This window comes from Myxozyma melibiosi, assembly GCF_037950935.1.
Source record: "Myxozyma melibiosi strain Phaff 52-87 chromosome Unknown BZA70scaffold_4, whole genome shotgun sequence".
Lineage (NCBI taxonomy): Eukaryota > Fungi > Ascomycota > Lipomycetes > Lipomycetales > Lipomycetaceae > Myxozyma > Myxozyma melibiosi.
In genome coordinates, this window is record NW_027042918.1 from 333889 (window position 1) to 358632 (window position 24744).

Genomic DNA, 24744 nt, shown 5'->3' on the forward strand with positions numbered 1-24744 from the left:
CAAAAGGTAAATAAAAAGAGGTCACCTGCCAATCAATCATCTCTGGGAAAGGAATTTCCGCAGAACTTCAAAAAATCATTATAATCAAAAAGGTAAGCAAAAAGTAAAAGGGAAAGTTAAGGAAAGAAAGGGTCCTCGCGTGCGTCAAGTCTTTTCTCGCCCGCCAGAGCAAGAAAAGACGATATCAAAACCGAGAGTAGTTTAGAGAAAAAAGGGGGATCAGAAGACGTCGATGAGCCCGAATCTCTGCTCGACGCCAAACAAACCCGCCAACTTCCACATATCATCGGCAAAAGTGAAAAACACGACGTCGTTGCCCCCGTCAGTTTCAGACATGATGCTCGTGACTGCTGCGGCCTGCTCTGCTTTGCCCGGGACCGCTGCGCCGTTCGCCTCTGCTCCGGCCGACGGCCAGCCTGTTTCGAGAACCGCGACAGGAAGTTTGTGCGTGGATGCGCAGGCAGACTTGGCGTGAAGCATGTTTTGCTTGACAAACAGGCCCGCGTCTTCGGGGCTGATAGTCGCGTCAAAGAACGGGTGCACGTTGACGCCGACGACGTCGATGGCAGGACAAAGCACGGATGCGTAGGAATCCAAAACAGAGCTGGTCTCAGCGGTCGTCACCGGTCCCTCGTATCCGGCGCGTCTGAGAGTATTCCGGACGTGGGCAATGTAGGTCGCGAGTTCGGCGGCGGTGCAAAACTCGTTGAACACGGCCTCGTTGCCGACGACGACCATGTCGACCAGATCCCAGAGCTTGAAGTGCAGGAGATCGTCGAGCTGGACGTCGTTCTGCTCGATTCCAGACTCGTTGATTGACAGACCGAGGATCAGATGGAGACCGCTGGCCTCGGCGACCTTGCCAATCGTGGTCAGAGAGCCGCAGTCGGTGGAGTAGATGCGCACGGCGCGGAAGCCTTTGCTTGCAATCAGGTTGATGTCGAGCGCAATGTCGGCAGGCGACTTGCAAGCACCTTCGTCAGTGTAGGGAGAGTAGGAGATAGCCCAGGGTCGACTCGGGCTTTCAGCAGCAGCAGCAGCAGCAGCAGCAACAGCCAACGGCTTGTCATCCGCCTGGAAAACCGTCTCCTCTCGGCGCACAAGGCGCTTGGCAGAGGCGGCAGTGGTAGCGACAGCGAGCAGGGTATCGGCAGTGACGGTGGTGACGACGCCGCCGGTGACGGTGTAGACGCCTCCAGAGGTGCAGGAGACGGTCTCGTAGTAGGTCGCGTCGGTCGTGACGGTCACGTCAGGGGTCGAGATGATGACGACCTCGACGCCGTTGCTGGTGGAGGTCGTGGTGACGGCCTCGGGCGCGACGGTCGTGGGGACGAGAGTGGTGGTCGGCACGGACGACGCGACGGTCGAGGTGTTGGCGGGGACTACGACCGGGGTACCGACGTAAGCAGACGAGGTAGGCTCGGTCTCGGACGAGGCGGTGGTTGATGCCGGGGCGAGCCAGGTGGCGGTGGAGGTCTGCGTGTAGGTGATGAAGTAGGTCGAGGTCTCGAGGGTCTCGAAGAAGTCGGAGGAGTAGACGGTGTAGGTGGAGCAGGGCACGACGATGGTCTCGGTGTCGGTGACGGCGGTGGTGAGGACGCCAGCGATGGTGTAGGTCGGGCCGGGGATGGCGGTGATGGTGACGAGCTCGGTGTAGACGGTCGGGGTGACGGTTGTCTTGACGGTGGTGGTGACGTAGACGGTCGAGGTCGTGACCACGGTCTCGGAGGTGGTCGTGGTGAGCGTGGGCGAGGGCGTGACGGTGAGGGTGGTGTTGAGGGACACGGTCGTCGTCGGCGTCACGAGGACGGTTGCGGTGAAGGTGGTGGTGGGCTCGGCCGAGGAGGAGACGGGGATGAAGGAGGAGGAGGGGGTGAGGTAGACGGTGCCGGTCTCGGTGAGGGTAGTGGTGAGCTCGACGGAGGGGGTCGAGGTGTTGAGGTAACCGTAGAAGGCGGAACGCGTCGGCTTGACGGAGGAGGAGGAGGAGTTTGACCAGAAGGAGGAGTTTGCGGACGGGTTGACGGTCACGTAGACGACCTCGGTGGTGGTGGACGAGTAGGAGGTGGTGGTGGGTGTGGGTGTGGATTTAGGGGGTTCTAGAGAAGAGATACAATGTTAGAAGGGAGTGAACAGACACAGACAGATCAAGGGACGATACCATAATCAACCCAGACACCAACAACATAGGTCGAGCACTGGCAGTCCGATTCGTCGCGGGGCACGAGGACAGCATCGGGGGCAGGTGCAGGCTCAGGCGCAGGCTGGCGGCGGAGATGGCGGTGGTGGGCGGACGCGCTGGCGGACGCGAGGAGGGTCGCGAGGAGAAGCACGACGAGCGCACGAGGACGCATTGTTGCAGAAAGGAGCGGACGCACGGCGGCGGGGAGGAGAGGTGAGGAAGAGGTGGTGAAGAGGAGGAGGAGGAGGAGAAGAGCGCGGAAGACAACAACAGCGACGACCAAAACAAAGAAGCGAGATTTGGTTTTCGCGACGAAGGAGTCGACGCGTTGTTGTCTAGTCCGGATTGGGTTAGCGCGGTTCTTGGTCCGAGGCCAGGAATTTGCCAGTGTTTGTTTTTATTCAAGATGAATTGTATTTGTAGTTTGTTATTGTGTTGTATTTATTGTATTTATTGTATTTATTGTATTGCGTTGTGTGTTATTACATGTCTGCCAGCGGCATAGAAGGATAGTCGGCTGGGGTATATCTGATATCTGATATCCCAGCAACACTCTTCATATCCTCCATCCTCACATCTTTCTATCTTCACATCTCCATCTGATCGCATCTCGTTCAATCGAACCAGGCCTCTGCTTCCTCCTCCTCCTCCTCCTCCTCTTATTTCCCTCTGCGGATCTCTTAACGTCTCTGCTCTGCGCCGGAGCCACATTCCAATCGTCAGACTCGGCGCCGCCGCAGCGCTCGGGCTCGCTTGCTTCTTGTCTGAACCCTGAGGCGCGTACTCAACGCGTTTCTGTGATGTAAGATCTTATGTAAGATTAATCATTCGTCTTATGTAATCACTCCATCTTCCAGTGCCGCGCAAGGCTCTCCCCCCGCGACTCCTTCCCGTACATCATCTCGGACGCGTACAGCGCGAGCGTCACCCCGCTGTTCACCCACGACCACAGCTGCCACGTCGCGATCTCGAACCCGCCCACCGTAGTCGTCGACCGTAGATACCCAAAGTGCTGCATCAGCAGGTGCGAGTAGACTGCTATCAGCACGCAGGGGGCGTATGCCCGCACAAACAGCTGGCCCGTAGATGCTCCTTCCCCGTCTTCCTGCTCTTCCTGTTTTATACTCTCTGCTCCATCTCCCTCTGCTCTGGCTCCCTCTGCTCCGACTGCTCCGTCTGATACTCCCTCGCCCGCACCCGCGCCTTCTCTCGTCGCACTACTACTCCTACTCCTCGGCACCGGCCCGCGCTCATCCCCCGTCTCTCGCAGCGCTGGAATGATCTGCGTCGTCGCAAACAACACCAGCAACCGATACATCAGCGACACCACAATCGACGGCGTGATCGTCGACATCGCCGCCAGTATAAATTCAAACGTAGTCGCGAAACTCGACGGCACTGTCGACGCCAGTGAAGCAACAATCGTCGCATAGCTATACTATCGTTAGTACTTATAAACAGACTGCCTTTCTTCCAACTATACTGACCTCTCCATTATTATTGGCGGAAACGGCGGAAACTCGGTCTTTGATCCTCCCGAGCTAATACTGCTCGCGCTGCTCCCACTACCCTCCTCCGTCTGATTCGGATGGAAATCCGTAAACGTCTCGTATAGACAAAACACCATATACCCAAACAGCAAGCTCGACTCAATCAAGTTGCCCCTCCGCGACACAATCCCGTACCCGCCCAGGAATATCGTACATGTCAACATCGCCCCGATCATCGTCGCGTTAACGGACCCGATCGTGATCGGGAACGTGTAGATCCTGTACAAGAAATACAATGCACATGTCACGATATTCGCTGCCGCCACAAGCAAAATAATCGTCCACAGATCAGAGTTGCGCTTCACCAGATACCTGCTGATCTGGCCCGCCGCCTGGATCACGAGAAGCGTGCAGAATCCTTCAAGGATCGTAAACCCCGCTGTCGCGTTCTCCAAAAAGTACCGCCACGGAATCAAGATCCTGCTCCACACCGCGTACGTATGCTCAGAGTCTGAATAGATATTCAGAAACATTATAAACAACGAAGGTATGATCACGTGCTGCGAATAATACACGATATGCGTAATCGTGCTAAACTGTGTGTTGCGGCCCAGCAGCCTGATCGTGGCCATCGAGAAATAAAACACGGCCAGCGTGAGTGTGAACGCGAGCCCGCATTCTTGTCCGCCGACGTCGAACGCGAGCGGAATCGTCAATATTATCAGCGACAGGTACACCCCGTTTGTAAACACATTGAACCACGTCCAGAACGATAGCGAGCCCAGATTCATTTATTCTTCCTGTACCTCTGTACCTTTGCTGTACTTTTGCTGTACTTTTGCTGTAATCTTCTGATCTGAAGTAATTATGCCCTCTGTACACCAGGGCAATCCTCAATAATTGAATCGACGTCAAGAACCTCTCTGGACCAAGCTCATATAGAAATCCCGATTATCCCCGATCGATCTCTGATTTCCCGGCCTCTTCAAACCACTGCCTCTTCCTATCCGCGCTCCTCTGCTTTCTCTAGCACTGAATCAGGCGCGCCGTCGAGCGTTGATGCGCCCTGGGATTCCTGCCGGTAGGTGAATTAACGGGATCACCTTCACCTTGCAGTTCCAGTTCCACGCGAAATATTCAAACAAAGCTATCTCCCGTATTCTCACTTCTGCACTTTTCAAAACACAGCAATCTTCAACAGCCAGAACAAACACAATTCACAACAAACAACAAACAACAAACAACAAACAAACAGGAAAAGTTCGAGATCGATGAGAACGAACAACCCGTCTTAATTCTTAAAATTCTATCATAGAACCCTAACCTGGTGCCGTGTTGGCTCGCCTCTGCTATTAACGGCTCTCTTCACGGCTCTTTCCTGAGCTATTTCGTCATTAACACTCTCAATAGAGTATACAGAGTGTGATATCTATTATAATCATGTGCTGTGACTACTCCCGCTGACGGTAGCTGCTCGTTCAGCGACAGGGGTCTGCGGGGCAGTCAGGGCATGGACCCTCTTCTACATCTCTACTCTTTAACAAAACTCTTTTGGAAGCTATTTACTTATAACACAAAGCAAATCAAACAAATCAAAACACACACGCTCAGCTTATCCCGAAAGAACAGCCGTCCGCTTCAGCGAGTTAAACAACTCCATCTGTGTCTTCACCGTGTTGCTCAGATACACCACCAGCAGCACATCCTGCAGATGGCTGTTGAACAGCTTCTCGAGCTCCTCGGCGTCAACCTTCGGCGCCAGACTCAGGTTCTGCAATAAAAACTTGCCGATCGCAACAGAGCCGGGGTTGCCGCCTTCAATCACCGACGACACGTACGTCGACACGCGATCAATCATCTCCAGCACTTGCTCCACCGAGCGCTCCAGGTTGCTGATGTCGTTCACAATCGATGTGTCGCGCGTCTCTACGTTCTTCGCGCTAGCGACCAATTCCACTATAATCATCCCGTTAGAACAAAACTTCCTCCATACCCTCAACTAAACCACAATACTTACAGCCACTACGCTCCGCCTCCGCATATCGCAGCTCGTGGGGCACAGGCACAAACAAACAGCTCTCAGAGATCTTATCCGGCAGCACGCCCACGTTCGCAGAGATATACGTTCTCACCGAGATCTCTGACCGGGGATCGGCCTGCATCGTCAGATGCACGGCGGGATAAGGGTATGTGCCGTCCGAGACGGACGAGTAAAAGTTCTGGATCAGCGCGCTGAAGGCGTTGAGCTCTAGTGATGTCGCGTACCTGTATTTGATCAGTATTTGTTCGTAGCAATCTGCTCGTTCCATAACGCGTGCTTGAAATTGATAGAAACCATACCAGCCAACAAGGACTTCCTTCGGGTTCGCTTTGTGGTGCAGATTGTACATAGTCTTGTGATACTCCATATCGATTTCAACCTAACCATCCCAGTTAACACCCGCACCTCATTCCATCAAAAATTCAACTCAATCTCCAGGACAATCAACACACCTGAGCAGCAGACTCTATATGAGGCACAGCAAACGAGCTCTTAATCTCAATCTCCGTCCCATCATCCGACCGCGTTCCCAAGAGGGTACCGATAACGCGCTCCTGGTCCTCATTCCTGCGCAGCGTATGATCCAAAATCGAAAACAAGCACTAAACCATCGTTCAACCTGCGTTAGCACATCCAATCCTCTTCCTTCTCTTGAACTTCTGCGATCATCAGCATACCTGGGGATGAACAATGACGTTCAAAGGCGCGCTGCCGTGCTGCATGACCGCACTCGCAGGCTTGCCGAGGTGTAGAAAAGAACTAGTCGACATAGCTCAACAATAATAACAAATAAAGTCCCTTCTTAAAAAAAACTGCTGAATCAAAAAGCTATTCACACAATCTAAACGCAACAAAAGTCCTGCAAAAACCGACTCTGTTTGATCTTTTCTTGCCTTTTCAGAAAATTTTTGTTCTTTGCGCTTTTGCTCCTCCCACCAGCCTCAGCTGTGGCGCGGCTTTATTCAGCACCGCCACGTACAGCGCCGCACGATGAGATTTCGATTATTTTTTTTGCTTCTCCCAGCGACCTTTCTATCAGACTGAATTTGACAAGAGCAGGAGAACGCGATGGCTAAGGCTGAGCATAAGAAGTTTGTTAAGAGGCGGAGTGTGCATGAGGTGGCGGCTGCGGTGAAGACGAAGCGGGCGGGGACGAAGAAGATCAAGGTGGAACACGACGCGAGCAAAGTGAAGCACGAAGAGACTACACAAGTCAAGGCAGAGAGCGAAGACGACGATGAAGAAGAAGAAGAAGAGCACTTGGACGACGACGACGACGACAGTGCTTCAGATATATCCGAAGACGAAAGCGGCAGCACCGACCCTTTCCATCGCCATTTCTCGCACCCGCACCAGCAGACACTGAAAAAGTTGATTGGACGAGTACAAGCAAAAGGATGGGTGTCGGAGAAGATCAAGCCGGTCGTCGACGGCGAGCCTGCAAAGTACAGTATAAATTTCATGACCCTTGGCGGTGCGAAAATGCTGGATGAAATCAACGTTGCTGACGCGACGCTGGAATCACTGAACGTAAGAACTACTCTTAGACAGAGGTGCATGGGTATGGTACTGACAGTCGTTTCACAGACCAAAGGACGCTTGGTGGAGCCATTTAAGGCTGCAAACAAGGGCTTTGTTCAAGAGAAGAATAAGACATTCTCTCCCGTTCAGGAGGCCGTTGCCTCGAGAATCCTCGCAAACGAAGATGTGCTCTTTGCGCCGAGGACTATCTCCAGCGGACAGCAGCTCCAAAACCTGTATACTTTACACATGCTCAATCACATTTTCAAGTATGCACCCCTTTCTATCTCCTCTCCACTGATTCAATACTAACAGTCCAAGAACACGCGACACCGTGCTCAAAAACAACGCCAAACTAGCAAAGCGCGCCGACGCAGACGACTCCCTCGAACTCCGCGACCAAGGCTTCACGCGCCCGAAAGCGCTCGTCATCCTGCCGACCCGCGAAGCCTGCTACAAACTAGTTTCGACGATCCTCAAACTGACCGCGCCATCGCAGCCAGAGAACTTCAGGCGGTTCCAGCAGGAGTACCATTCTGACGCGACGATCCCGGATACAAAGCCTGAGGATTTTAGAAGATTGTTCAGTGGCAATAATGATGATAATTTCAGAATTGGAATCAAGTTTACGAGAAAGACAGTCAAGATGTACTCGGAGTTTTACAACTCTGACATCATCATCGCCAGTCCTCTCGGTCTCCGTCTCGCCATTGGTGACAAAACGTCTGCTATCCCCGTTTATCCTCTTCCTCTTTCTTATGCAGCATGCTAACCAGATTTCTAAATACAGGGACAAAAAGCGCGACTTTGACTTCCTCAGCTCGATCGAGATCCTCATCCTCGACCAAACCGCCGCGATCGCAATGCAAAACTGGGAACACATCCTCCACATCTTTGCCCACCTGAACCTGATCCCGCAAGACTCGCACGGCTGCGACTTTAGTCGCATCCGGAACTGGTATCTCGACGGCGAGGCAAAGTACCTGCGGCAGACGCTGATCTTTTCAGAGTTTATCACGCCCGAGATTAACGCGCTGTTTACGCATCATATGAATAACGTGGGCGGGAAGGCAAAGTATTTGCCGGTTTATAATGGCGTTCTCGGTGATATTGGCACGCCCATGAACCATGTAAGCTGCCTCCTGATGCATTCTTCTTTTTGAGCTCCCTGCTAATGTTATTTCAGACGTTTATGAAATTCTACTCCTCTTCACCACAAGAAGACCCCGACAAACGCTTCAAATACTTCACAACCAAAGCCCTCCCCTCCCTAATGCGCCAATCCTCCGCCTCCTCAGCCGGCACAATCATATTCGTCCCCTCCTACGTCGACTTTGTGCGCCTGCGCAACTACTTTGAGCAAGAGCACCAGATCGGCCGCAAGCTCGGCTCCAGCGGCTTCGAATTCAGCGCCGTGAACGAGTACACGTCGACGTCGGACCTCACGCGCGCGCGCGCCCTGTTCAAGGACGGCAAACATAAGGTCCTGCTCTACACCGAACGGCTGCACCATTTCCGCCGCTACGTGATCCGCGGCGCCGAGAGCGTGTTTATGTACAGTTTACCGGACAATCCGACGTTCTACGTCGAAATCTCGAGGTTCTTGCTCAGGAGCGTGAGTGATGGGATCGCAGAGCAAGACGCGATCGTTGTCAGGAGCTTGTTTTCAAAGTGGGACGCGTTTAAGTTGGAGCGGATTGTTGGGTCTGCGAAGTTTGCAAAGATGTGTGCTGGTGCGGGCGAGATTTTTGAATTCTCGTAGGTAGGTTAGGAATATTTGTAGATATTATTTGTTTCATTTGATCCGCGCAACATCTGCAATAGCTCTGTCCACAAATATGTAACGTGAAAATGAATAATCGACTTCACAGACTCTAATAATCATACAAAAAACCGAAAACGAAGCCCTCGTGTTATCCAGTTACATGATGACCGCAGCTTGTTCTTGACGTCCGACGCTTCATGGCCGTAACTCCACCTATCTGGGTAAAAGTAATCAAATGGGAGTTTACTGTGTAAATAAGGAAAACTAGATGTAACAACAACTGAGATTAGCGGATAGCCCGGTCACTTAGACGCAAGGAAGACGTTTCGACTTACCGCCATGATCACACAGCAGATTGACACATACGGACTTAACCGCTCTCCTATCCTCGCAGCTTTCCAGAACACGCCAAGAAAACTACATTTCTATCTGTCAGCTAATCAATTCTGGAACAAGAAGAGAGGGAGAAGAGAGAGAGGGGAAAGACGTACCCGTGCCGATTTCGATTCATCATGGCGGGGACGACTTGGTGTGCGTACGTCGCCGTGCAGATTATCAACAGAATAACAAGAAGTAAAGATTGGAAATTGAATAGCGCAGACTGGTAGGATAGAGATTATTAGTTAGCTCAGGGCACGGTGCTGAAAAATAGCTGCTAGGGGCACCGAACCATCTTTTAGATATAGATCTGAAGATCTACCTCGACGAGGGTAGCTGCTGGAGGAATCGGGTGGGCGCTATTCTCTTGGCTGATATGCTGCGGGATTCAATTAAGCAGCTGTGTGGTTTGCTTGGACAAGTCCCGACGGTCTGTGTATTTGCAGGAATTGTTGAACAGATATGAGCCTCGACATGGACTATCGTCACCGCGAGGTTTACAACTGCGACGCATCGAACTTAAATCTAAACGTTACCGCTCTCCATTCACACCTCGCCTCTTCCTCATTAACAGGCACACCAGTAGCCACACCACCTCCTCCCTGGTCCATTCTTTATAGAAAACAGCGAGCAGAATGTCAACAGAGCCTGTCAGAAAGCGCAAGAGACCTAATCTCTTCACAAACGATGGTAAGCCGTCGCATTGAAGGAGACGACTTCTACGTCTATTATCGAACATTTTGCTAACGATTTTGATCTCCGGTGAATAGTCCGCGCCTTGCTTTATGCGTTTGGTGATGTCTCGAATCCGGACCGTGAATCAGTTGCCGTGCTGGAGGATATTTTAACAGACTACATCGTCGACATGGTACGCCCCCCTCCCCTCCCCTCCTTCTCATCATATATCCCCCCCCCAGCTAACCCCCATCGCCAGTGCCACGAAGCAGCAAGAATGGCGCACACCACAAAGCGCAACAAAGTCAAAGTCGACGACTTCAAATTCGCGCTGCGAAACGACTACAAGAAACTCGGCCGTATCGAGGAACTCCAGCGGCTGTCGAAAGAGATTCAGGAAGCGCGCAAGACGTTTGATGATTCGGAGGGCAAGTCGCTTGGGAAGTCGGCTGATAAATGAGAAAGCTGGTTATTTGCTATCGTGATGTTTTTTGTCTGTGATTTTGCTGTTTTGTATCGTAGCATGCGTTACTGGCGTTTTGGGTCGGGCTTTCTTCCTTAAGATCAGAAAAATAATATATAATGAGCATAATAGTTTACAATATGCCTGCAAGCAAATATCTTGATAATGATTAAAAAGGTCTATGTACAAACTGTATATACAATAATAAATGTGACACGTCAAGCGCGCGAGTATAAACAAAACCAGTCCCAAGTCAAATGCAGCTCGTCCACAAATATAAACACACATCAACAACAAGCACAGTTAGATATAATGCGATCAAACACTAGCCCTGAAACGCGGATGCACGACCGGCGGCTTGTACCTCCCCTCTGCTCTCGCTTTCTTCAGCGATTTCATGTACATTGGCGCCTCAACTTCAACCACCCGCACCACCTTCGTGCTGACCGTGTCTAACGATCCGCCACTTGCGACGAACCGTTCCATCAGTAGCTCAAACACTCTGCGGACCTCGTCAATGTCGGACGTGACGACGTAGAACGCGCGCAATATCCATATCGCTAGTCGGCGAGTGAGAGTCCACATGTCCTCGGTCTGAAGCATCCGCTCAAAGATAGCGCGCAGGCTTTCCGCAGACCATTCGGAATATGGAAGGCCTCCGTGATGATAGAACCCCTTGAACAGAAGAATGTAGGCCTGTGTCATTGACAGGTGGTATGATTCCATACGATCCATAAGCTCGCAGACATCTTTTATATGTCCCTTCATAGCGTAATAGTTTAGCAGCGGATTATAAAGGTCTCGCGTCGGAATCACTCTGACTGTCTCTTCCGGGTCCAGGATATACTCCTCAAACTTCTTCCTCGACTGGCGGTTCGATGCTATTTTCCTCAAATTGTTTGCAATAACGCGCTCCCGCCGCTCAGACTTTTCGTACCCGTACAGCCGGTCGCGCGGAGTCGTGCGCGCCTCGATGAAATTCAGCATACTTCTCGCGCCCCTAATGTCGCGGCACCGCACAAGACAGGCCTGCAGCGCGCTCAACACGATCGAGTCTGTGATTTCGTTGTCTTGCACAAACCGGTTGTACACCGCCATCGCCGAATCCTTGTCCTTGATCCTGCCAAAGTACGTAATCAGGTTCACGTACGTATAGCGGTCCGCTGTAACCTTCCTCGCCTTCATCTCCGACGCTATCCGGTGGAAGACCGAGTACTCCCCGCAATCGATCGCCGCACTCATAACGATGTTGTACGGGGTCGGATCGAGATGGATGGCTCCTTGCTTGTCCAGCTCTTGAAACTCCTCGATCGCTTCAGTTACCGACTCCCACGCTGTTCTCGTATACGGCCCCGCGTATGCAATGTACGCGAGGTTCGCGTACTTTTCCCAAAAAGAAATCGGCATGCCGCACTCTGCCATATCGGCAAGAATCTGCTGAAACTGCAACTTTGTTTCTATGCGATATTTCGGGCCACTCGTGAAGGCTATCAGCAACCTTTCGTGGTCTTGATATCGGATTTGAAGCGGTCGCGGGGTCGGGAATTTCATGTAGATCTCATATACGCTGTCAAGCGCCACCTTTGTAGTGTCATTCGCACCGACGTATTCGGGGTAGGCTATATCCAGCCGTCGGAAGAATTCCATATAAAAATCGGACGGCACATAGCTTCGCCTCATGTTTTTTCGAATGTTTTTAACCAACTTTCTGTTTTGATCTGAGACCTCTCCCGGAGTAAGTTCCAAACTTCCTTTGGCAGGTGCCCGAAATTCGTTGATTGTCTTGACCCTCACTTCTGACAGTAGCAGTTCGGAAACACCAAAGGGGGTCACCAAACTCTCTGCGTAGGTGGAATATGGATATCTCTCTTCGTGTGTCTGCCAATCGTTCTCCTGAAATTGTGATATTAACCCATTTTCAGGTTCCGTGTCCGTGTATGGTGAAGATGATTCGCTGTCCCGACCCACTTGCGATTCCGGATCCAATTCTTCCGGATCAAAATCTGCATCGTCAGGCTCAGTCCATTCCATATTCTGTTCCCAGGACTGTAGAGAATCGAAATCAGGTTCGTCGCTGGGCTCATTGTCGTTACGGGCAACGGGGTAACTAGCATCAACGGGGTCGGGAAACCTTTTCTTGTCATTAAGCAGGCGGAGAATTTCCATCCTGTAACTCTGGTCAGGAATTTTGCCGCCTGTCCCATTCTCCATCATCCGCTCGACGTCGTCTGGCTCGCTCTTGCTCTTCATGGAAGGTTTGTCGCGTTCCATATCCAACGGTTGGTCCAGAATACCACTGAGCAGGGCGTTGCTATAATTTCTATTCCCCAAGCAACGCCATCGTTTCTCTCTCTCCGAAGATAGCAAACTGTGCGCGGCGGCAACGTGGGGAAAGAACGGGAGCGCTGGACTGCTTCTGTTCGCCGTCAACGCTACATAAGCCATCCGGAGGGCCACATACGCGCCACGCAGTCGCACCCTCATAACGTAGACCTAGCAGCGACAGCAGCACAAAAGAGATACTCCGCCCCAGCTTGATCAATCTGTGTTCTGGCAGTCGCGGCTCGTAGAACGGCTATCGGGATATGTCGTGGTTATTGTAGACTGGGGAATTCGAGAATCAACTGAGATGGACCATCACTGATGAGGAAGGGGTTTCTGTGATAGCTGTCGAAAAGACAATGACTGTAGACGTTCTTCCAGTGATGATTGAGAAAAACGGAATGCAACAGGCCGAGGAAAGCGGAAGAGTGATGAATATGAAGTTGGTGCAATTGTCGATTCCAACTTTTTTCTTTATTGCGGAAGAACCTCTCGCGTTCTTAAATTTCTCTGACCCGCACATAGAAATAATTCTCACCCGGCCCAGCATTTGAATCCGGGTCAGCCGCACTCTCGGGAAGAGCACCACGCAAAAATCTTTGAATTTCAAATATCGTCAATTTGGTATCTCGTCTCGACACTTTCTCTCTTCTTCCCATCTGTCTAATCAGAGCGAGCAAGTCGAGTCTATAAAGATGAAGCCACAGTTAGACGTTCTGCAGGTTCTGCAGCGGACCTCGCAGATGCTCAGGACCGGCACCGCCGGCCTCGAGCCCGCATGGTACAAGGCAGTCCTCGAGACCCCGCCGACGACGGAGCTGAATTCAAAGCTGACGGTCAAGCATCTCGAGCGAGCACAGAAGCTCAAGAAGAAGAATTTCAAAGTCCGCGACCTGTTTAAGCCGCAGAAGATTGTGTTTCCCGAGGACTCGATCCGGACGACGTTTTATACCCAGCATCCGTGGGAGTTGGCGCGGCCAAAGATCTTGGTGGAGAACGATGCGTTGGAGTTTACAAAGTCGGACTGGAGCAAGATTGAGCAGCACAACAAGCAATTGGACGGAGAGAGGTAGGTTTTATTTTTGTTAATCGATGAATTGCGTGCGGGGGTGCGCAAGAAAAGAATTAGAGCTAACGCGTATCGTGTGAACAGTGTCGTCCAACGAACAATGTGGTTGAAGAAGAAGGGTAATATGCGTACCACCGCGGCTTACAAACAAGCCCTCCAGGAATTTTACAAAGCACGTATATACCGGCAAGTCGCAAAGGAGACTGTCCTGGAAGAGGCAAAGATGTTTGGCGCTGTCTTCTTCCCCGGAAAGGTGGAGGCCGGATTGGCGGAGGAAGCAAAGTATTTGTACAAGTTTAAGGAGGACGTGGTTACGAAGTACGCTAGATCGGAGCAGACGAGGGACAAGAAGCAGGATGAGTGATTTGGGGTTCGTTTATTTGTACATAAATAGTTATCTGTTATATATGCATCATTATTACAAAGATTGGTCATGCAACATCAGAGGGACCGCAAGAGCAGTCGCAGGGTCAGGAAGATCCATTAAACTACTACCGAGGAGGCTGCTTCCGAACCAGCTGGTATATAACCACGCTATCTCTGGAGAATTCCTGGTAGTAGTCGCCGTAGTTTTTAATCTGTAAAGTGCGAGTGGTAATTAGCGCCTAAGAAGCAGTAGAAAGAAAGAAGATAAATGCAGACTTACCTCTATTATCTTGAAGCTTTTCTTGATGGACTAGTGAAGTTATGTGTTAGCTCCATGGTGGGTTAACCAGTGTCAGTCGTAATAGTTACCATAAAGAACTTGTTATCAGCCTAGATCAAAACACATCAGCATTCGGCTCTATCTGCAAAACCAAAGCAAGTCAGAAACTTACCTTCCGTCGCTTTTTATACGCCATCAACATCAACGTATTCTCGCCCGCCAAATCCAGCAGCGTCTTCTCCAGCAACGGGAACGCAGGCTCAAAGTAAACGCAGTCGGCGGCCAGCACGACCGAAACGTTGACGTATTTCTCGTCTAAAGGCTTGCCCCAGTCAATTACGTCGGCGGTGACGATGTCTTCTTGGTTGTTGAGCTTGATGTTTTCGGTCATTAGGTCCATCATATTTCTAGAGACGGCAGTTGTTAGCTGTGAGGTCAAAGACATTAAAATGGGACAGCGGCATGCATTTGATCAGATATGACTATATCTAGTCCAGCGTCACTCTCCGTCTTTCCAAATTTTGTCTTGTATGCATTTGCAAGTGCAAGTCTATATCAAAGTCGGTCAGTACCAGAAACACCACGGCAACCACCAAGCTAAATCATACCCAACCAGTCCCGTCCCACTACCAAGCTCTACAATCTGCACCTTCCGTTCCCGGGACTGCTCCCACACCGGCCCATGCGCCAACGACGACTCGTCATCCTTCGCGTCGATAACGTACCGCGAAAGCAGTTCCCCCGCCGGCCAGACCTTACCTCCACACCCCGATGCGCCGCCGTCGATCGCGATCTTGACCGGCACGCCGCTGAACTCGGCCTCCATCACGCCCGAGGCAGAGGTCGCGTACTCCTTGCCTGCGAACTTGGTCGTGTGGTTCAGCGCCGGGACTAGGTCGGCGGTCTCGGCGAGCATCTGCAGGAAAGGGTCTTCTGTCAGTTCGTCTTCGTTCGGCGTCGCTACTGCGTCCGAGGACACTAGTTCAGGGAGAGAAGCCGAGGAGTCGGAATTCAGCATTTCTGTGCTCATTGTGATACGAGTATAGTGTCTTCAGGGAATTAGGGACCCGTGGGGGTCTTTGAAGATGGTGGGGAAGTGCAGATATCTGATAGAAAACTGCCAAATTAGTTTGAGTTCTTCTTTAAGCGAGAGTTTCGAATCTCTCGAATTTGGCTAAAATTTGCGTGCACTCGACAGTAAACACAGCACTTCTATAGCTTCATCTAGAGGAATATGTATATATAGCACTTGCATGGTTATTTTCCATTTTTTACATTCACTTTGATATATTTTGTTTGGGCAAATTAGCCAGCTTATTCATACAGAAGAACACGCAAGCAGCGCTTTTCTAGCACAAGAACAAGCACGTAGAAGTAGTTATATGAATTACAATAGATCAAATCAAGAAAACAGAGAGCAGATTAGTTACTACTGGTCTGTCCTCTTGGTTTCTTCTTTGCGGCCTCGGCTTCCTTCTCGGCCTCAATGTCCTTCACGTACTGCTCGATACTTTCGAAGGGAAGCATCTGTAAAGAGTGTTAGTCTTTTACTTTCAATCATAGATAATAACAACAAATAGGGTAGCTGTGCATTCGTACCTCGATTCTCTTTCCTGCGGCCATGATTGCGATTTCAATGTTTCGCGCGCCAGTCTGGACGACCTCCAACAGACTCTTGATAGCCAATCTGATTGTCGCCTCCCGATCCATTTCCTCCTCGTAATTCTTCTCCAAAAACTCACGCACAGTCTTACTGCTACGTCCGATGGCGTTGGCCTTCCAGGCAGAGTAAATACCCGACGGCTCGGTCTGGTACAATCTAGGGGTCTTGTCGTTCGGATCAAAGCCAATGACCAAGGTCGAGATTCCAAACGGCCGCACGCCACCGCTCTGCGTGTACTTCTGTTGTATACCCGCGATATGCTTTGTCAGATACTCGACCGTGACCGGGTCCTCGACCGTGAGTCTGTGGGACTGCGCCTCGATGCGGGCCTTGTCGACGAGCACGCGCGCGTCGGCGTTGAGGCCGGCGAACGCGAGACAGACGTGGTGGTCGATCACTGCGATCTTGGAGGGCGTGATGCGGGTGTCTTGCAGCTTCATTGCCGTGCGCTTTTCGCAGCCGAGAACGACTATGTCTGCGCCTTTCACGCCGACGGCGCAGGTTCCTCGCTTGACGGCCTCGAGCGCATATTCGACCTCTGATTAGAATGACAATTTGGTTAGTGGGGTGTCCAGGTCTCGTCGTTAAAAGAAAATAGACAGCAAACTTACGAAAGACGTGTCCGTCGGGACTAGAATGATAAAAGAAGAGAAACGATTAGCAATCACGACCGGATCGTCGAGTTTGATCCTTTGCTCGCATTCAAACGAGCACACGAGGGTAGAACGTACCTGAAGACCGACAAAGCTCTATCGTATCCGCTCATTTGTATATCTTTAGTCTAGAATATAGATTCCCCAAGCAGAACAGGCGTAGGAGGCAGAAGGGATCGGGATGGGGATGGACGAGGATGATGACGGGGCTTCGTGGGCTTCGGTGTGCGGAGCGAGCGACCAGCGCCTTCGACTGCACCGCCACAGCATAGCCGCACGTCCCCAGCCACAGAACACACAGTGGATGGATGGAGATGTTTACTGAATTGCTGTTTTATTGATGGGTTTTATAAAGAGATTTACTGTGGGTGTTTGGATGGGAGGTGTAGAGGAGTTGGAGTAGCTAGAGACGCATTGAGTTATGTGGTGGGGTGGAGCCGGCAGCACTTATATACTTATAAGTGTGTGTTAATCATTTAGATAAGTCTATCGCATTCATATTTTACTCCTTCGCCTTGCGGACAGCGCACGCAAACTATCAATCCGAGTAGAGCGTTAGTGAACTAAAAAATCAGAAAGAGGGAAACAAAAGCATAGGACATACGTTGAAGATCTGGGCCTTCTCCCAGTCCCAGACGTCGTTGGAGCTGTAGACATCCTTCATCATGATTTCCTTGACCTGCTCCTTGGACTCGGCAAGCATGGTCACGACGGAGCCCTTGAACGAGGGGGTGGACTCGGTGGTGATGGGGCCGTCGAGGTAGGCGCCTGTCGTGGAGGAAGAGTTGTTAGCCCGGTCTGCTGACGCGGAGGTGGAGGCGGAGGTCGACATAGATAGGCAGTTAGGAGTAGAGGATAAGCTTACCACCGGAGGTCATGACGCCGTCAGCAAAGAGCTTCTTGACGCCGACGAGATGTTCCTGACGGACAGCGACACGGCGGTTGACCTGCAGACAGAGGTTAGTCGGTATACTGCGGAGGGCGGGTCTAGATTGTGAGAGCAAGCAACGTACGCATTCGGCATCGTCCTTGTCGGGGATGATGACGACGTATTCGTAGAGCTGGGCGGACATTGCTGCAGTGGAGGAGGCGAACGAGCGGCGGAAGGAGATGCGGGATGGGGAGAAGAGTGCGGGAGCTGGAGGAGGAGGAGGCTTAGCTATCGTCGATAGGGACTCGAGCGCGTTAGTCAGGCGGACCGCCGGGCTTAGTAAACACGAACAGGACGTGCAGAGGCCTTGCGCTGCGCAGAGAGAAGAAGGAGGAGATACCGGCTGCTGAGCGGAGGTGCGCTTGAGGAAGGATTCGGGCAAGAGTTCGGATGCTCATGGTTTGTGGTCGAGAAGGGAGGAGAGGTGAGGGCGAGGAGAAGGGGAGATATGGCGGGCAGCGGGTTGGCGATTAGTCGGGGAAGATGTTTAGATAGCCCGAATCTGCGCTGTCTGCGCCCACAATGCGGAGTCGTGGTCTTGATTTTTGCCTAAGTATCAGCTACACATCCATATACCAACCAACAACAATTTAAACACCCCCATCAGCCATATCTGCCCGCGATAGCCAGCAGCACCCGGTGGATAACGAGGTGGAGAAATGATTAAGGTTTGAGGGTAAGGGCGCAGACCGTCCGAGTAGCAGCGCGCTCGCTGTCGTTGCTTCTTCGCTCTTTGCAATCAGGCCTCGAGTTCACCTTCTTCTCCTCACCAACCGTCCTTGTTTCTGCAACAGGATCCAGATTCTGTTTTCACGTGGGGTTCTTCTTGTTTTTGGCTTGCTTTTGTGCAAAAAGTCTTGTTGACGGCGCGCTCTGAGGTTTTTCTCGGTCGTTCTACATCGATCTCTTGTGTAGAACGCACTCGATATTTCTATATCAGCATCATCTTCTATCGCTCGACCTCAACCCTCCACACGCATCTCAATCCACCACACACCTAAATGTCTTCATCATCATCTTCACGGCCGAACGAGACCGACGCCAGCAACCGCAGCCACAACCAGGGCCGCCAGTCGCGCGAATACACTCCCGCGCAGGCAGAGTCAGTAAAGCGTGTGCGCCGGTGCCGGCACGACGAGTTCTATGCCATCCTCGATATCGAAAAGACGGCGACCGATGGCGAGATTAAGCGCGCGTACCGGAAGCTCGCGCTGCTGATGCATCCTGATAAGAACGGCGCGCCTGGTGCTGACGAGGCTTTCAAAAGTGCGTTTTTGGCTTACCTATCTATACCTTGTGCTTTTGGGCGTGTCTATAGATTTGACGAGAGTAGACAGAGTCGCTAACGACATGAAATTTGTAGTGGTCTCGAAAGCATTCCAGGTGCTTTCAGATAGTGAAAAGAAGCGGATATACGACGCCACCGGGTCAGATCCCGATTCGCGGGGCGGCGGTATGCCAAGTGGGTTCAGAAGCAGTAGTAGTCGAGCATCAGCGGGCGGAGGACGTGGGTTTGGCGGCGGCATGTACGGTGATGAGATGACGCCGGACGAGCTGTTTAATATGTTTTTCGGCGGCGGCGGCGGCGGCGGCGGCGGATTTCAGACCTTTGGCTCGTTTGGCGGCGGGCCGGGGATCAGGGTGCAGTCCTTTGGCGGGTCGCCGTTTAGCATGTTTGATTTCCCGATGGGCGGCGGCCAGCGTCGGCCGCCACCGCAGAACCCGCCCGGGGCAAATGGCGAGCGCGAGTCGTTTACACCGCGGATGCTGATCCAGCTGCTGCCTCTGATATTGCTGTTTTTGTTCCCGCTTCTGACGTCGCTGTTTGACAGCGGGTCTTCGTCCGAGTCGGTGTTCACGCCCAAAGTGCGGTTTGAGTTCACACCGACGCCGCCGTATACGTCGGAGCGTCTGACGGGCAACTACAAGGTTCCGTACTATGTGAACCCGAACGACCTGACGACGCTTAGCGACCGGAAACTGCGACAGCTTGACCAGCGCGCGGAGACGTCGTACGTGCGGGTGCTGCAAAACAAGTGCGATTACGAGTATGATGTACGGCAACGGCGGTTGGAGGAGAGCCAGGGATGGTTTTTTGTGGACCAGGAGAAGTACGAGAAGGCGCGGAATATGAAGATGGAGAATTGCGACCGGTTGAAGGGTATGGGAGTCCCATACCAACGGCGTTGAAAGAGGGGAGAGAGAAAGTATTATGTGAGGCAAATGAATATATACAAAGTCATTCGAAAATCTTCATTCCCAAAACATCTTGCAGTTTGCGAGATGTGAAGGAAAAATAAATAAAGGGTGAAGGATTAGGCTTTATTGAATTAATCGGAACTGCTTTTTCTGTCTGGATTGGTTTGAGGTCAGCAGCTCTGCAGGATAGAGATACGTACACAGTCTCTGCACGTTTACTTTTAGTTTTTGCCATGTACTTTTATACAAGATTAATGCATTTCCACTCTGAAGATAGTTGTTTGAGATGCAAAGATGTAGCAGCGGAGTAGGGATGCCGATGTATAGACATGTGAATTGAGTGGGTCGATAGCAGATGATATGAAGTAAGATGTTGTGATATTGGTCGTTTAATACGCCGAGGGTGATGACGAAGGCATTCCTTATATTATACCGACTTTTGGAGCGCTCGTATTTTTCACTTGGTTTATAAATTGAAGATAGCCTCGTCTAAAGAGGAGCCGATATGGTGAAGCGAGCCATTTATCCCTCTCTTCTGATGTCACTTTCGTTTAACAGCATTATATATCCTTGAATTTGTTTCCTTTTGGCATGCACTTTTGTCGGTTAATGTACCTTCATATCCAACCTCTTCTATCTTACACCACTATATGACGCTATACGAGAAAACCGAGGAGTCCCTGGTTTGTTGCGACGAGCCAAGACCGTTCGTAGGTTTTCGCATCAAAGCCCGATCGCGACAAGGTGTGCTACTCGCTCGAGATGTACTATCTATTCTCTTCTAATATTTTGTCTTTTCCGTCAGATTTCTAGCCAACAAATAGATATATAGCTGCAGAGACAGCGCAGAAAGAGTGACAGAAGTGAGTTTGCTCGAGATAACAGTACAGCGAAGCCGAGAAGCAGAAGGTGCAATGGAGCAGAGGCCAGCGGGTGGGTCGACAGGCGCCGCACCAGAAGCGGCCGCGAGATTAGACAGCAGCAGGCGGGCCGGAAGCCGGCAGTGTGAAACGAGGAATAGATGAGCAGAGGAGGGGCCGTCGGGTGGAAAGAAGTGAAAGCAAAATTAAACAAAAGCCGGCAAAAGAGCAAAAGCAAGCGAGGGCTGCGCAGAAGGCGGAGGATGATAAAGAAAGCGAAAAGGCGACGAGACCCGGAGGAGGAGTTAAAGACCTGCTGGCGAAGTTTGTTGATGACGTCGGGCTTCTCGAACACCCGGCACCGCTCGAGTCTGCTCTTGTGTACTCCTACCCATGGCCCTTCTCTGTCTTCAAGACTCAAACCACCACTAACAAACAGCCAGAAAGAAAGTAGCGACCGTTTTAAACCCGCGGAGAAGGAAATAAACCAGAGATGAAAGAAAAGCGGATGTTCGCTGCATTCGCCTATTAAGCAATTATTATTCCTGTGGCTGGGTTCCGTCCGACTTTGCCACATCACCCGATTATTTCCGTGTGCTGGGTACCCAAATACCCAGATCCACTACCACTCCCACCGGTACTTTCCCCTCCACTACACACTGACAGGTACGCCGCACAGCATAAGTCACACAAAACACTATAAATTATGCAGGGGTAAAAGTCAAAGTGAGCTGATGTCTCGCTCCACGCGTTGCTCGGGCGCGTCCTTCCTCACTCGGATTCCAGGTTTTTTCTTGTTTTGGGCGGCAACGGCTTTGGTTTCTGTGCTTTTTTGGTTCGGTTCTGGCGTCGGCTTCGAGGGAATCATGTGAATCTCCTCCTCTCCGCCTCCTGCTTCTTCTTCTCTTCTTCTTCTTCCTGCTCTTTCGCCCACTCCCACTCCCACCTCCTCTCTGCACTCGCTCCCCACGCCTATGGATGCGGAAATCCAGGGCCTCCCCCACCTCCCTCGTCCGCCTCTGGCTGCCTCCACCCTCCAGCTGAGGCCCCCTGCGCCCCTCCTCCAGCCCGCCTTCTCCGACCCCTCCCAGGCCTTTCCCTCCTCTGCATACGTCCCCCCTCCGCCTGCGGACTCGGCATACACCCACTCTCTCCCTGGCTCCTCCATCTCCCTTCCCCTTCACCAGCAGCATCAACAACTCCAGCAACAGCAGCAACAGCAGCAGCAACAGCAGCAACAGCAACAACAACAGCAGCAGCAAAAGACCAACCAAAAACCCCACCCCTCCTCCCTCCCCAAGCGAAAAGCCGGCCGTCCCCGCGACTCCGTAGCAGACTCCATCGCCCACGAAGTCAAGCGCCCAAACGCGCCTCCCATCTTCCGCTGCAACTACTGCCAAGCAACATGGGCTCACTACAATCCCTACCGCGTCAAAAAGCATGGCCTCGATTGCAGAGGCATGCCCGCCGACATGCGCATGCGCGTACGTTCGTCTTCGTCCTTCTTGCCTTCTCAGAACTATAGCTAACAGCACTCTAGCTCGCGCAAGAAGTCACGCTCAAAAACAATAACGACGCCGAATCTGGCCGACGGCTCAAGGTTGAGAAACACAGAAACTCGGTCCAGGACCAGAAAATGTTTGAGACCTTGCTCATCGAATCAATCATCACCAGTCCCGTTCCCTCCTCGTTCCTCTCCAACCCCTTCACCCTGCGTTTCTTCCAATACGCTGCCCCCTCCTTTGCTCTTCCGTCCAAAGGCTTGCTTTTCAAGACCCTACTTCCCAACGAAATCGAGTCCGTCCGCTCAAAAGTCTCGACCTCGCTGCGGCAGAACCCAGACAGTCTCACGCTCTCATTCGACATCCTCACCACCGTCTTTGACCAGACCTTCTTCCTTATCTACGCCACCACCTCTCTCGGAACCACATACTGCTATGCCGGCCACGAGTTCCCGGACCAGCCGCCCTCCGCTGAGGTCTTTGCCTCGCTCTTGTCCACAAGCATAGACTCCATCGGCGACAAAAAAGTAGCTGCCCTCATATGCCCCGCCAAAGGTCTCTACGGCGAGATCCGCGCCCTCGTAGCCTCCCGCTACCCGCACCTACTCGCGCTCGACCCGCTCGACCATTTTTTCGAGAAACTGGCCGTCGATCTGTGTCGTCACCAACTCGTCGACAACGTCATCCGGACGATGCTCATGATCTTTGGCTACTTCCACCGCTCGAGTCTGGCCGAGAGATTGCTCACTTTGCACATGAACAACCTGCACATCACAGACGGACTGCGGCCGTTTCTGCCAAACGAACCGATCTCGCTGTATGAAGCCGCCGTCAGTATGCAGCGATGTATGCCGGCCCTTGTCGAGGTCGTCAGCTCAGACCAGTCAAAGCTTGACAAATCAAGTATGCATTCTCCTCATTCCGTTCTCTTTCCTCTTCCTCGTCATACTAACACCACTCATCTGCTACAGTCAACAGGCAACAGGTGATTGACGTTCTCTCGCCCGACAGCTGGGCGCATCGGGAATTTCTCTCAAAGCTCGATATAGTAATCGCCGTTTTCAAACCTCTGCACGAGACAGTCGCCTGCATCAACTCTCCAGCCGCCACGCTCGCCGACGTCTCGATCTGCTGGGCTGCCTTGGCGGTCTACTTCCACGACCTCTTCACGGTCGCGCCTACCTCCGAGCAACCCTCGCTGAGCGGCCAGAGTACGAATAACGCGCCGTGCATCCCGATCGATTTCCGCGACCACATTGTAAACCGAGCAAACTTGCGGTGCTCGCAGCAGCTCAAGGCCTCGTTCCGCGCCGCCTCGGCACTGACGCTAGCGCTCTTCGTACACCCCGTGATGGCACTCCACGAGGTGCTGATAAAATCCCAAGAGCAGCGCTCGCGCGTCGTCAACGAGCTCTACACCCAAATGTCGACCGTGGCCGATTTTTCGTACCACACGCCGCAGTCGCAGCAGGAGTCGCAGACGCAGCAGCAGTACAACGCGCTGCTGTACGAAGACCTCGCCAAGTTCCGGCACCGCGTCGATATCTACGGCCGGTCGATCGACGACATCGGGCCGCACTCGTCGTCTGGGAACGGGCCGTTGCAGTACTGGGCTGATATCTGCGACTCGGCCAAGAGCAGCTACGGGCACGCGAGCATGGCTGCGGACGGTGGCGCGGAGTCGTCGATTCTGCCGCGGTTGGCGAAGAGGATTTATGAGATCAGGGGCACGAATATGCGACTTTCGCGCGTGCATGGTACGCTGGATTGGATTGATGCAAATCTGAGGAGTAATATCAAGTCTGAGGTCATTTTGGGGATGCTGCAGTGTCGCATGTTTTACTTGGCCGAGCACGGCGAACAGCAGCAACAACAGCAGCAACAGCAACAGCAACAACAACAACAGCAGCAGCAGCAGCAACAACAACAGCAGTCCGCATCATCTGACCCCGGAAACCCTGGCATGTTCGCCTCCGATAACATATCAGACGACGAAAACAGCGTCGAGCACGCGATCGAGGATCCTCTCGATGACTTCGACATGGACGCCGAGATCCAGTACATGCACGACGCGCGTCACCGGCTTGTGCAGCGGTATGGTTACGAGGTCGGCGAGACGTCGACGGAGGCAGATGCCGCGGCAGACATGGAACCAGGAATGCCTGCGCATTCGACGCCGCCTCTCCCGCTTCTTTCAGCGTTTGATACCGGGTTATCTGGAGCGCTCAAAAACGCGAGCGATAGCAGCGGCAACGCGACTAACGACGCCCTGGGCACGTCCTCTTCCTCCTCATCCGACCACCACATGTTTGAGATTGAAAACTACATCAACCTGACAAACTTCCGCCGCTCCGGCTTTTGCTTTGACTCGCTGTTTTCTTCCT

General features: G+C 52.2%; 14 protein-coding genes across 14 annotated transcripts; 5 read left to right on the forward strand and 9 right to left on the reverse strand.

The window, feature by feature from the left end:
• Window positions 1-35: 35 nt before the first annotated feature.
• Window positions 36-2447, reverse strand: BZA70DRAFT_141997 (glycoside hydrolase superfamily). Its single transcript, XM_064909638.1, has 2 exons — window positions 2162-2447; window positions 36-2099 (listed from the first exon to the last, which is right to left on the reverse strand). Exons 1-2 carry the CDS (start codon window positions 2352-2354, stop codon window positions 220-222), a joined length of 2073 nt encoding a protein of 690 aa, XP_064768819.1. The 5' UTR covers window positions 2355-2447; the 3' UTR covers window positions 36-219.
• A 170-nt stretch (window positions 2448-2617) lies between these two features.
• On the reverse strand, window positions 2618-4923 carry BZA70DRAFT_256649 (uncharacterized protein). Its single transcript, XM_064910813.1, has 2 exons — window positions 3670-4923; window positions 2618-3615 (listed from the first exon to the last, which is right to left on the reverse strand). The coding sequence occupies exons 1-2, from the start codon at window positions 4461-4463 to the stop codon at window positions 3024-3026; spliced, it is 1386 nt and encodes a 461-aa protein (XP_064768820.1). The 5' UTR covers window positions 4464-4923; the 3' UTR covers window positions 2618-3023.
• Window positions 4924-4962: 39 nt separating this feature from the next.
• BZA70DRAFT_277052 (JAB1/Mov34/MPN/PAD-1 ubiquitin protease-domain-containing protein) lies at window positions 4963-6621 on the reverse strand. Its single transcript, XM_064912393.1, has 5 exons — window positions 6391-6621; window positions 6166-6315; window positions 6013-6092; window positions 5690-5937; window positions 4963-5628 (listed from the first exon to the last, which is right to left on the reverse strand). The coding sequence occupies exons 1-5, from the start codon at window positions 6481-6483 to the stop codon at window positions 5285-5287; spliced, it is 915 nt and encodes a 304-aa protein (XP_064768821.1). The 5' UTR covers window positions 6484-6621; the 3' UTR covers window positions 4963-5284.
• BZA70DRAFT_310276 (U3 small nucleolar RNA-associated protein 25) lies at window positions 6622-9017 on the forward strand. The gene is made up of 5 exons (XM_064914915.1): window positions 6622-7243; window positions 7301-7503; window positions 7556-7957; window positions 8025-8364; window positions 8421-9017. The coding sequence occupies exons 1-5, from the start codon at window positions 6782-6784 to the stop codon at window positions 8994-8996; spliced, it is 1983 nt and encodes a 660-aa protein (XP_064768822.1). The 5' UTR covers window positions 6622-6781; the 3' UTR covers window positions 8997-9017.
• BZA70DRAFT_277057 (uncharacterized protein) lies at window positions 9018-9872 on the reverse strand. Its single transcript, XM_064912394.1, has 4 exons — window positions 9670-9872; window positions 9491-9600; window positions 9335-9416; window positions 9018-9263 (listed from the first exon to the last, which is right to left on the reverse strand). The coding sequence occupies exons 1-4, from the start codon at window positions 9670-9672 to the stop codon at window positions 9243-9245; spliced, it is 216 nt and encodes a 71-aa protein (XP_064768823.1). The 5' UTR covers window positions 9673-9872; the 3' UTR covers window positions 9018-9242.
• BZA70DRAFT_277059 (transcription initiation factor IID, 18kD subunit-domain-containing protein) lies at window positions 9857-10671 on the forward strand. The gene is made up of 3 exons (XM_064912395.1): window positions 9857-10067; window positions 10148-10245; window positions 10312-10671. Exons 1-3 carry the CDS (start codon window positions 10013-10015, stop codon window positions 10510-10512), a joined length of 354 nt encoding a protein of 117 aa, XP_064768824.1. The 5' UTR covers window positions 9857-10012; the 3' UTR covers window positions 10513-10671.
• BZA70DRAFT_277061 (uncharacterized protein) lies at window positions 10672-13288 on the reverse strand. The gene has a single exon (XM_064912396.1). It carries the CDS (start codon window positions 12997-12999, stop codon window positions 10834-10836), a length of 2166 nt encoding a protein of 721 aa, XP_064768825.1. The 5' UTR covers window positions 13000-13288; the 3' UTR covers window positions 10672-10833.
• A 133-nt stretch (window positions 13289-13421) lies between these two features.
• BZA70DRAFT_277062 (mitochondrial ribosomal protein S25) lies at window positions 13422-14293 on the forward strand. Its single transcript, XM_064912397.1, has 2 exons — window positions 13422-13906; window positions 13991-14293. Exons 1-2 carry the CDS (start codon window positions 13533-13535, stop codon window positions 14268-14270), a joined length of 654 nt encoding a protein of 217 aa, XP_064768826.1. The 5' UTR covers window positions 13422-13532; the 3' UTR covers window positions 14271-14293.
• BZA70DRAFT_277064 (putative methyltransferase-domain-containing protein) lies at window positions 14294-15647 on the reverse strand. Its single transcript, XM_064912398.1, has 6 exons — window positions 15161-15647; window positions 15019-15102; window positions 14725-14959; window positions 14642-14662; window positions 14553-14582; window positions 14294-14484 (listed from the first exon to the last, which is right to left on the reverse strand). Exons 1-6 carry the CDS (start codon window positions 15580-15582, stop codon window positions 14398-14400), a joined length of 879 nt encoding a protein of 292 aa, XP_064768827.1. The 5' UTR covers window positions 15583-15647; the 3' UTR covers window positions 14294-14397.
• Window positions 15648-15793: 146 nt separating this feature from the next.
• Window positions 15794-17068, reverse strand: BZA70DRAFT_247243 (proteasome component PRE6). The gene is made up of 4 exons (XM_064910651.1): window positions 16947-17068; window positions 16827-16846; window positions 16152-16753; window positions 15794-16079 (listed from the first exon to the last, which is right to left on the reverse strand). Exons 1-4 carry the CDS (start codon window positions 16979-16981, stop codon window positions 15975-15977), a joined length of 762 nt encoding a protein of 253 aa, XP_064768828.1. The 5' UTR covers window positions 16982-17068; the 3' UTR covers window positions 15794-15974.
• Window positions 17069-17152: 84 nt separating this feature from the next.
• Window positions 17153-18007, reverse strand: BZA70DRAFT_277069 (YCII-related domain protein). The gene is made up of 3 exons (XM_064912399.1): window positions 17734-18007; window positions 17473-17636; window positions 17153-17403 (listed from the first exon to the last, which is right to left on the reverse strand). Exons 1-3 carry the CDS (start codon window positions 17939-17941, stop codon window positions 17371-17373), a joined length of 405 nt encoding a protein of 134 aa, XP_064768829.1. The 5' UTR covers window positions 17942-18007; the 3' UTR covers window positions 17153-17370.
• Window positions 18008-18800: 793 nt separating this feature from the next.
• BZA70DRAFT_288983 (DnaJ domain-containing protein) lies at window positions 18801-19989 on the forward strand (the record flags this gene model as incomplete). Its single annotated transcript, XM_064914082.1, has 2 exons — window positions 18801-19065; window positions 19163-19989. 2 exons carry the CDS (start codon window positions 18801-18803, stop codon window positions 19987-19989), a joined length of 1092 nt encoding a protein of 363 aa, XP_064768830.1.
• Window positions 19990-21458: 1469 nt separating this feature from the next.
• Window positions 21459-22397, reverse strand: BZA70DRAFT_142368 (uncharacterized protein). Its single transcript, XM_064909639.1, has one exon. It carries the CDS (start codon window positions 22298-22300, stop codon window positions 21563-21565), a length of 738 nt encoding a protein of 245 aa, XP_064768831.1. The 5' UTR covers window positions 22301-22397; the 3' UTR covers window positions 21459-21562.
• Window positions 22354-23530, forward strand: BZA70DRAFT_142431 (uncharacterized protein). The gene has a single exon (XM_064909640.1). The coding sequence runs from the start codon at window positions 22495-22497 to the stop codon at window positions 23347-23349; it is 855 nt and encodes a 284-aa protein (XP_064768832.1). The 5' UTR covers window positions 22354-22494; the 3' UTR covers window positions 23350-23530.
• Window positions 23531-24744: the final 1214 nt, after the last annotated feature.

Coding starts and splice junctions, on each gene's coding strand:
- BZA70DRAFT_141997 (XM_064909638.1), bottom strand. CDS start 2,354: ATGCGTCCTCGTGCGCTCGTCGTGCTTCTCCTCGCGACCCTCCTCGCG. Junction 2,100..2,161: donor TGGTGTCTGGGTTGATTATG/GTATCGTCCCTT, acceptor TCTCTTCTCTAG/AACCCCCTAAATCCACACCC.
- BZA70DRAFT_256649 (XM_064910813.1), bottom strand. CDS start 4,463: ATGAATCTGGGCTCGCTATCGTTCTGGACGTGGTTCAATGTGTTTACA. Junction 3,616..3,669: donor CCGCCAATAATAATGGAGAG/GTCAGTATAGTT, acceptor ACGATAGTATAG/CTATGCGACGATTGTTGCTT.
- BZA70DRAFT_277052 (XM_064912393.1), bottom strand. CDS start 6,483: ATGTCGACTAGTTCTTTTCTACACCTCGGCAAGCCTGCGAGTGCGGTC. Junction 6,316..6,390: donor ACGTCATTGTTCATCCCCAG/GTATGCTGATGA, acceptor ACGATGGTTTAG/TGCTTGTTTTCGATTTTGGA. Junction 5,629..5,689: donor GGAGGCGGAGCGTAGTGGCT/GTAAGTATTGTG, acceptor GGATGATTATAG/TGGAATTGGTCGCTAGCGCG.
- BZA70DRAFT_310276 (XM_064914915.1), top strand. CDS start 6,782: ATGGCTAAGGCTGAGCATAAGAAGTTTGTTAAGAGGCGGAGTGTGCAT. Junction 7,504..7,555: donor ATGCTCAATCACATTTTCAA/GTATGCACCCCT, acceptor TAACAGTCCAAG/AACACGCGACACCGTGCTCA. Junction 7,958..8,024: donor CTCGCCATTGGTGACAAAAC/GTCTGCTATCCC, acceptor TTCTAAATACAG/GGACAAAAAGCGCGACTTTG.
- BZA70DRAFT_277057 (XM_064912394.1), bottom strand. Junction 9,417..9,490: donor ATGAATCGAAATCGGCACGG/GTACGTCTTTCC, acceptor ATAGAAATGTAG/TTTTCTTGGCGTGTTCTGGA. Junction 9,264..9,334: donor TCTGCTGTGTGATCATGGCG/GTAAGTCGAAAC, acceptor TGTTACATCTAG/TTTTCCTTATTTACACAGTA.
- BZA70DRAFT_277059 (XM_064912395.1), top strand. CDS start 10,013: ATGTCAACAGAGCCTGTCAGAAAGCGCAAGAGACCTAATCTCTTCACA. Junction 10,068..10,147: donor TAATCTCTTCACAAACGATG/GTAAGCCGTCGC, acceptor TCCGGTGAATAG/TCCGCGCCTTGCTTTATGCG. Junction 10,246..10,311: donor CAGACTACATCGTCGACATG/GTACGCCCCCCT, acceptor CCCCATCGCCAG/TGCCACGAAGCAGCAAGAAT.
- BZA70DRAFT_277061 (XM_064912396.1), bottom strand. CDS start 12,999: ATGAGGGTGCGACTGCGTGGCGCGTATGTGGCCCTCCGGATGGCTTAT.
- BZA70DRAFT_277062 (XM_064912397.1), top strand. CDS start 13,533: ATGAAGCCACAGTTAGACGTTCTGCAGGTTCTGCAGCGGACCTCGCAG. Junction 13,907..13,990: donor AAGCAATTGGACGGAGAGAG/GTAGGTTTTATT, acceptor TCGTGTGAACAG/TGTCGTCCAACGAACAATGT.
- BZA70DRAFT_277064 (XM_064912398.1), bottom strand. CDS start 15,582: ATGAGCACAGAAATGCTGAATTCCGACTCCTCGGCTTCTCTCCCTGAA. Junction 15,103..15,160: donor AGTGGGACGGGACTGGTTGG/GTATGATTTAGC, acceptor ACTTTGATATAG/ACTTGCACTTGCAAATGCAT. Junction 14,583..14,641: donor CTGATAACAAGTTCTTTATG/GTAACTATTACG, acceptor TAACTTCACTAG/TCCATCAAGAAAAGCTTCAA.
- BZA70DRAFT_247243 (XM_064910651.1), bottom strand. CDS start 16,981: ATGAGCGGATACGATAGAGCTTTGTCGGTCTTCAG. Junction 16,847..16,946: donor AGAGCTTTGTCGGTCTTCAG/GTACGTTCTACC, acceptor TTATCATTCTAG/TCCCGACGGACACGTCTTTC. Junction 16,080..16,151: donor CCGCAGGAAAGAGAATCGAG/GTACGAATGCAC, acceptor CACTCTTTACAG/ATGCTTCCCTTCGAAAGTAT.
- BZA70DRAFT_277069 (XM_064912399.1), bottom strand. CDS start 17,941: ATGTCCGCCCAGCTCTACGAATACGTCGTCATCATCCCCGACAAGGAC. Junction 17,637..17,733: donor CGGCGTCATGACCTCCGGTG/GTAAGCTTATCC, acceptor CCTCCACGACAG/GCGCCTACCTCGACGGCCCC. Junction 17,404..17,472: donor AGAAGGCCCAGATCTTCAAC/GTATGTCCTATG, acceptor TCGGATTGATAG/TTTGCGTGCGCTGTCCGCAA.
- BZA70DRAFT_142368 (XM_064909639.1), bottom strand. CDS start 22,300: ATGCTTTTTGACGCGGTAGGGATTGTAGTGAGCCCATGTTGCTTGGCA.
- BZA70DRAFT_142431 (XM_064909640.1), top strand. CDS start 22,495: ATGTTTGAGACCTTGCTCATCGAATCAATCATCACCAGTCCCGTTCCC.